Source organism: Carlito syrichta, unplaced genomic scaffold (genome assembly GCF_000164805.1).
Source record: "Carlito syrichta isolate Samal-C Ts95f unplaced genomic scaffold, Tarsius_syrichta-2.0.1 Scaffold311472, whole genome shotgun sequence".
Taxonomy (NCBI): domain Eukaryota; kingdom Metazoa; phylum Chordata; class Mammalia; order Primates; family Tarsiidae; genus Carlito; species Carlito syrichta.
In genome coordinates this window covers 260,533-269,289 of record NW_007255568.1, presented here as the reverse complement: position 1 = coordinate 269,289, position 8,757 = coordinate 260,533, and the positions used below count along the sequence as shown (strand labels likewise).

Below are 8,757 nucleotides of genomic sequence, written 5' to 3'. Positions count from 1 at the left end.
ACTCCAACTCAAAAAAAAAAAAAAAAAAAAATTTTTACTAAGTACATCCTACTCCCAATATAGTCTTAGCTTTCCATAAATTATGTTAGCTTCAGATTCATAGTCTCAGTCTATTCACAGGACTGAACTACAGGACTACAATAACATATGAGCTAATAATCTCATAAAGATGTATGGTTATTGTTTTGTTACTTGACTTTTGTGTCAGTATTTAACCTCCCTATCCTTTTAAAGGAGAAATAAATGTAAGGCAGACTTTCTGTTTTCAATGTACCTTTTTCTTGATGCATCAAAAGGACATTTCTTAGGGATTATTATATTATTTCCACAAATGTAAATAAACTTTAAACAATAAGACTGGGGTAGGCACTTACAATAATCAAAGTTCATCCCACTTCCAAAATAGATTGTCTAAAAAAATTATGAGCCATTGTCAAGTACAACTGCACCAAAATGAATTTCCTAACAGAACCTAAGAAGAGCATGCATGAACCTTACCTTACCACAACATGCATATTGCAGCGACTAAATAACATTTTTAAATGCCTCCTACCTGCAAAAGCATATAGAGCAGCATAATGGACACTGGAGACTCAGAAGGGAAACGGAAGGAGGGGCGGGAGTAGAGATGAAAAATCACCTATTGGGTACAATGTGCATAGGTGAGGGTGGAGGGTAAAGCCCAGACTCCTTTGCCACTATACAATGCATCCAAAAATCCTCTGTATCTCCTAAAGTCATTGAAATTAAAATGTTAAAAAATAAATGCTATTACTTGATAAGAAAAAAATTAAGTGTCCCCTAGCAAAACATGCCATGACAACAAAATTAAGCAGATTTCTACCCAGATTAAATATCAGTGCCAGGCTCAGTGGCTCAGCCTGTAATTCCACGCTTTGGGAGGCTGAGGTGAGTGGATTGCCTAAGCCCGTGGGTTCGAGACCCGCCTGGGCAACTTGGCAAGACCTCATCTCTACAATAAATCAAAAAATTAGCCAAGCATGGTGGTGCACGCCTGTAGTTCCAGCTACTTGGAAGGCTGAGGCAGAAGGATAGCCAGAGCCCAGCAGGTCAAGACTGCGGTGGCCGGGAGCGGCCACTGCACTCCAGTCAGGGCGACGGAGTGAGACTCCAACTCAAAAATATATATATATATATATATATATCAGTTATATCAACAAAACAATGGACATGTGAAAAAAACTCAGTCCTATATACCTGTGTAAATGGTGCTTTGCACCAACTCCAGTCCAAATGGGAATGCAAAGTATGCTGACAATACTGACCTACTGAAATGTAGGTGAATTGTTCTTATTTCAAATTGCTTAATCAATCAAAAGTGAAAACAGTGGCATTCTAGGATTGCTTTTTCACACTACCCTGTAAATACTCTAAGCACATCTGCTCATGTCAAGAGTAGCTACATTTTAAACTAATCCTCCTAAAGAGCCAACGTAAGCCTATGAATAGGCCAATCAGTGACGTTTAAATATGTTATTCACAATATATGCATTAAGACTAAGTGCCCCTAAAAATTAGTTGCTTCTAAAACAGTTTACCCTGATAAAGGCATACTAAACTGATGCTTCAGTGTTAGTCCCAGCTAGCGTGATCATACTTAAAGATAGAAGAAAAAACTCCTAGTGCTAAAAACATCTTTAAGATCTGCCCTTAGAGTATAACAGCAGCAGTCAAAAAGAACCCATTAGAACACAATTTTTCAAAATCAAAACAGGTATTGAATATAGTTCCTCTTCTAGGACTATAGTTAGACTTTGTATTGCTTCCCCCTGTTGTCTTTATTAAAAACTATATATAGTCCAGAAGTCCACCTCAACTACTCTATTTAAAAAAACACACACAGCCTCTCCTTCTTGGAATTCACCATCAGGTAAATTGTACCTGGTAAGCTTATACTTAATTATAGTATATGTATTTTACATATCTTAAAATACATAAAATTGATATATATTAAAATAACATGTCTCTAAAAACGACCTTTTTATGTGCACATATAACACATGAGAGCCACAAAATAACACAGATCTGGACAAGAGCACTGTCTTTCACGAAATGTGAAGTCTGTCGAGATAAATTGATAATAAAAAATGAATCTCTGATTTTTTTTTTAAACTCAGGTTAAAACTGATGGTCTCATAAGTGGCATTTAGGCTGTAAATTCTCACTGTGAGGTTTAGTTGTTCCTTAGAGGAAGAAGGATGTATGAGGGTTGCACACAAACGTTAAGAATCTTAAAGGATTAAAAAAAAAATGGAAGGGTGGGGAAGACAGTTAAAACCTGAACTAGCACATAACTTGCTATTTCCAATTGGTAAATAACACAGCTTGGATCCACAGTGCCCGTCCTAAAAGTAATATGACTGAACTTGGAAACGTCCTAAACATATAGGAAATCAGTAGTGTCAAGGGTGAGTTCCACCTTTAAACATCTTCTAAACACCCCAACTTAGACAACCTAAGTCTGAGTTTGGAAAAGAGAGAAAAGACGTTTGTTCTTCCTGTGGGGCCAGGCACAACGTCCCACTGAACTACCGGCCCTCATCGACTTCCTCCAAGGAGGAGCCCCAACCCCCAAAGAAGAGCGTTCATGAAAGCGTGTGAGGCGTTAAGGGAAACAAAAGGATGTGCAGGGCTCGGGCTGCAGTGAACCCACAGTCCCAGGGCTGCCCTACTACACAGAGCCTGTAGCCGTCCTCACCACCGGGTTGACGCCCGCCATGACGGCAGTTCCAGCGTCTGGCCCTCTGCGCCTGCGCAGCACGCGGAGCCGGCGGAGGGACACGCGGGGCAGGCTTCTAACGCTGACGCACGTTGCGTGCGCAAGCGCGGAGGACGCCAGGAGTGTGGCAAGGTAGGAGGGAAAGGAGGAAAACGGAGCAGGCTTACCTGCGGACTTGGTGCCTAGGCGGAGAAGAGGTTGGCCTACGTGAGCTAGGAGGCCGGCTAAAGGAGGATGGTGAGCTCGGGTGTAACCAGCTTGGGGCCATTCAGTCACACGAACCGAACCGGGATCGGCTTTTAGTTCCTCAATCTGTCAAATAAAGACCGAGGAAATCAGGGAGGACAACGCAGGGATAGATCCCAGTCCTGCTGCGGTTTTGAAGGAGGTGGAGAGAAATGAGGGGGGAGACTCGTGGAATGAGGCCTCTCCATGTACCCATTTTCATACCTCCGCCTACACTCGCCGCTGAACTCCATGTTTTGTTACGTGAAAATATAACGAGAGCCAGACTCCTCTACGGCTGATGGTCCAAACGCGGTACCGCAGCATCCACAGCACCGGGGGACTTGTTAAATCTGCAGATGCTGGGCCCCACCCCAGACCTGCTGAACCAGAAACCGAGGATGGGGCCTAGCGCGCCCTTAAATGCATCTCCAGGTGATTCCAATGGGTGCCCCCAATGAGACCCACTCTCCCAGGACGAAGATTCTCAACTTTGGGTGCACATTAAAATCACCTGGGGAACTTTAAAAAGTTTAGTGCTATCATCCTAACCCAGAGAATCTGATTCTAATATGCTGTCGGTGAAAAAAAATCACTGCTAAAATACAAATCAGCACGCCGATACCACAGTCGCCTTTGCCCTCTCAGGCAGAAATCACCATCTCTTGAGCTGCGGTAATTCCTTCCCTCACCCGAAGGGTAGGGCATCCTAGGGCATACCTTGCCCTGTTAAGGCTGAGGGTAGATGTAAGCCCAGATAACCTAGAGGATTAGAAAAGGGAAGACGTCAACTCTTGCCACAACTCTGCCTTTTTAAATGATCTTTCTAGCCTGCAGATGAGTCTTGACCTAACCAGATGATTATTTAATGATTAAAAATCCTATTAGTTTTAAAATTGGCCGTTTATTTATTTATTTATGCATACAAGTGCAGGAGAGCTATTTATGCCCCATCACTCTGTATTTGATTTGCCTGGGCCAGGTATCACATGGCTTGTGAGTGAGTTTCAAGCAGCTGATTTATATGACACCTTTTGGAAAACTTTCCCAAATTGAAAACCATTGCAAATTTCTTTTACAAAAAGCCATATGGTGATTTTGAATGGTTATATCTTTCTACTTGGCAATGTACTACCAGAAGTATTCAGAGTGACTTATCTTTCACCCAAAGTAGAAAAACTAAAAGCAGTCATTGATTCCTACTGATATTATAAAATCCAATTAAATTATTCAAGCTGGAAAATAGGAAAGCTTAAAGTTCTCTTGTTTTCCATCTTCCTCATGGCAAGCTTTTAAAACTGTATTTCTAAATGCATAGGATTGGTAATCACCTAACTTTCTGTGACAGCATACTGTTTTATTTTACTTCATTATATGTTATACCCTTCTCAGAGATACACTGTAGATCATGCATATTTTTAAAATTAAACTTGGACCTTGGTACCCATAAAAAGTATGACTAAGAGTTGAATTGTTATTGCTGAATACTCTTAGTATACTCGGGTTACAGAGCGGTTGTGCAACATTGGCAGAGAAGCATCAGCATCTTTCCATTTGCTCCTTACTGTGTGTCTGAATGATCAGTAGTCATTTCTTCCCAGTAATAGACAATGACTGTTAGAGGAGGTATGCTTTAACAAAAGTTCTAGATGATTCCAAGTTGCCAATCTGCTATGGGCCTGTGGTAGCCAGCTTCCAAGATCCCCACCTCCTGATATTCACATCTTGGTGTCGTCTCCTACTACTTTGTGCCATGGTTTGGTTGACCAGTAAAATAAAGCGGAAGTGAAGGCATACCATTTCTGAGATTAGGTTATTAAGGACTGTGGATTCTTCATTGTGTTCTCTCTCTCTCTCTCTCTCTCTCTCAGATTACTCACTTTGGAGGAAGCCAACTGTCATGTCATGAGGAACTCAGCCTATCGAGAGGTATATGCAGCCAGGAACTGAGACTCCAGGCCATAGTGAGCAAATATCAGACACCAGCCAACAATCACATGAGTAAGCTTGGAAATAGATCCTTCCCGGGTTGAACTACCAGATGTGAGATACCCCGAACAAGAACTACCCTTTAAGCGTCTTCTAGATTCCTGTTCCTCAGAAAGTGTGTGAGATAATAAATACTTATAATTGTAAGCAGTTACATTTTGGAGTAATTTGTTACCCAGCATGAGACAGCTAATAACAAGGCCCGTTCTCTGATTGGACTGTGACTAAGTGGGCCTGGTTTTCCCTTATTGTAATCTCAACATTTAAAGTTTCTTGAATGTCCTCATCAGTCACAAGAGCACTTAAAAATTATGTAGGCCGGGCTCAGTGGCTCAGCCTGTAATCCCAGCACTTTAGGAGGCCAAGGCAAGTGGACTGCCTTAGCCTGCGGGCACAAAACTAGCCCGGGCAACATGGTGAGTCCTCATCTTTACAAAAAATAAAAAAATTAGCCGGGTGTGGTAGCGCGCACCTGTAGTTCCGGCTACTTAGAATGCCGTGGTGGAAGGATTGCAGGAGCCCAGCAGGTCGATGCTTAGGTGGCCGTGAGTATACCACTGCCCTCCAGCCTGGGAGACTGAGACTCCGACTCAAAAAAAAAAAAAAAAAGAAAGAAAGAAAGAAAATTATGTAAAGAAATCTTTATAAACTGATATTTGATCGCTTCGACCCAAGATTCTCATGAAACAAGCAGACTACCATAGTCATGTAATGGTAACATTTTTGTCAATTTTTTGAACTCAGAGAAATGTTTTGCATACACAAAGCACTTTTGCTGCTAAAATTGAAATTTTAAGACTACAAAACCTCAATGAGACCATTTTATTTTATGTTAGTAAATAGAGAATAATTTTTTTAAAAAGACAAACACTGAGACTGAGACTTGGTCCTCCTTTGAGTATATATTTCTTTGAAATTATACCTGTGCAAAAGCATAAAGCTCTTCACCTACTACCCATCACAGTTTGGAACACCATATTTTCATTTTCCTCCTGCTTTATTTAGAAATCATTATATATATTTAATATGTCAGTGATAATCAACACCAGTTTTTGCAACATCTAAGCAAATCTTAATAATCAGTTTAATTTCTTTGCGTTCTATATCTCCTCATTACTTTTGTCTGGAACTTTTAGGGGTACTATTCCAAAAGCAAAAAAAAATTTCACTTTGCTTATTGTGAGCAAAGGCCATATTTATAAGGTCCTTTTTTGGTTTAAAATGTAAAGAAAAATATATTTTAGAGAATACCCCTTATCTTTTACATATTAAAATTTACAGTCAAATTTGGGGCATTTCAGTAACTGTATGGACTCTAAAAATTGTAGTTATTGGTAACAAAAAATACGAGTTAGTCTTTGAGCATACAGCTTAAGGCAGCAAATATTCATAATTAGTTTCCAAACATTTTTGCAACCAATGCACTAAAACCCAGCAGTGTTGTGTTTCTGTGCCTCTGTTTCATCCTTTACATCTTCCAGGAAATGAAAAACCCAGATAATCTCTGTCTCACCCTGTAACTTTGAAGTGGTTACAGTGTTGGCAGTTCTGATTTATTTTATACTCTGCACTTTTGTAACATTTTCCATTTTCTAATACAACTTCAAAATCAATTTACTTTATTTGAACATCAGATTCCATTCTACCATGATGAATCTCTCCCCACACCCCAACAGAATTTCAGTTAAAGTGATTATATGACACAATGCTATGGCCAACTGGTGACTTTATTACACAGTGGAACACTGTCAATGAGCACATTACTCCTATTTCAAAATATTTTAATATTCAAAAAAGATATACATTGTGTACATATGAAAGTTACTGATTATAATTAATTCATGGAAAGTATGCAGGATGACTTCAAGCATAATTTTCCTCATCACGACTTTTCAACATTCTCATCAGGGTCTTGATAAGGATTCAGTAATTTTCTAGCTAACAAATGATTTCATTTTCATTTCTTTAATCATAATGTGTATAATCATACATGAACATGAAATATTATCAAGGATATTGTTCATTGTCTCCTGTTAATTCTCCATCCTGAATTTCCACTTAGAGAAGACAGAAATAAAGACCAATAATGTGAACTGAACTTAAGGCTACCACCTGGAGAGAACAAACCAGCTTTGTTCCCACAATAACTGTACTTCTCTTCTTTCCTAATTTGTCTCGTTTCATAAGAGGTAAATGAGAGCATCTTGAATATTCTATTTTGTTGTCTTAGATGCTTCAAATATTAGGAAAGACAGGGATAACATGGAACAAACTTTTCCTATTCCTTCTGCTAAGAACAGCTAAAAAAAAATCTGATACTGGATATAAAACAAACTTAAGGAAACTGAAAGGTAGAGAGAAGATGACAGACAATTGACAGACCTCACAACCCCCAAGAATTCACAGCAGTGAGTTCTCTGGTTTTCTTTTTCCTTATCTATCCCAGACTGGGTGCTGGAGAAGCTGGCATCCCAGAAATACCAATCATCACAGACAAAAAACAACAGCAACAAAAGCCTGATTTTTCTAGCCAAAAGACCAAGAAAGGATTAACAAGGTAGAAAATAACCACTCTACCAAACACCATTAAAAAACACTGTGACTCCTCACCCACTCCTACTCATAATTGTGTTTTCTTTCAGCTTTTAAGTATACTATGATTTGTACTGTTTCATTTGTTCCCTAGTTAGTAGTACCTAGCACTGTTCTGGCCACATAAGAGGTTCCTAACAAATACTTGTTTGCTTGTATGTGTTTACTTGGGGTGAACTAGTAAGTAATTCCTTATTTGAATATTTTTTATTTGAGGTTAATTTTATTGTTCAGTGGACAGGTCAAGGAAATTAAGTACCTTATATTGTTTCAAGGGCAGGAAAAAACCTTCACCAGCTGTACGAGTCCAAGATCCCTTTAACAAGAGACATGCTTTCATTTCATAATGAGAAATAACACTTTATCAACAGCTAGGTATTAAATGAGAAAACACAGTCCCTGGCACGTAGTAGGTGCTAAAAAGCTAAAGGCACGTCCTCTCCACTCACACCAGTTTTCAAAAACAAAATTAAATCAATTTTTAAAGCAAGCATTGTAATCTTTTCAACCCCTTGAAGATATGTGTGTGTGTGTTTATTAAGAAAAAGTATATATGTAACCATAAATGTGATAGGTTTTAAATTTCTTGAGGACTGAGGCTGTGTATTATTCATCTTTATAGGCCCCCTGAGTTCCTAGCATACATAGTACCTCAAATATGAAAAACATTCATTAAAAGTTATTGATATGAACTTATTGTTAAATTCTTACAAAATGGAATTTCCAGCTTGTTTGTGGGGAGAACATTAGGGACTAAAATGCAACTATCCATTGGAGAAGTAGTGCACTGATCCACATTCATCCTATCTGTCACCCATGCAGTGTTTTTTATTCAACCCAGGTCATAAGTTCCAGCCAGGGGATTAGCCCCATACCACTGGTATTGCTGCTGTGTCACCTACTACCACCCTTATAGATGGTCCTCTTCCCAGAAAATGGGAAATTACTGTAGGCAGAGCCACCCCAACTGAAGTAGTGAAAAAGAAAAACATGCAAGGAATTTAATATTGATTGGATTACTTATGAGGATTTCTTGAATTTGGGCCCGTCAACTGAGATCTGTGGAATAAGGAACAAAGGAAGGGGGCAAGGAAGAGTATTTCGGGGAGAGGGCCCTGTATCAGCCAAAGCCCTGGGCTTGAGAACGGTGAGTTTGAGAACATGGTAGGCCTGAGGAAATGAGAGCAGTTCAATTTGGCCAGAGGACAGAG

The 8,757-nt window shown here is 39.5% G+C and overlaps 1 protein-coding gene across 2 annotated transcripts in view; it reads right to left on the bottom strand.

Moving 5' to 3' along the window:
• GTF2A1L (general transcription factor IIA subunit 1 like) overlaps positions 1–2,816 on the bottom strand; it is a 55,206-nt gene extending 52,390 nt beyond the window's left edge. For both annotated transcript variants that reach the window (XM_008068681.2, XM_008068679.1), the window contains exon 1: positions 2,720–2,816. In XM_008068681.2, the coding sequence (XP_008066872.1) occupies positions 2,720–2,740 (21 nt within the window). In that variant the 5' untranslated portion in view covers positions 2,741–2,816. The remainder of the gene's footprint in view (positions 1–2,719) is intronic.
• Between the last annotated feature and the right edge of the window lie 5,941 nt (positions 2,817–8,757).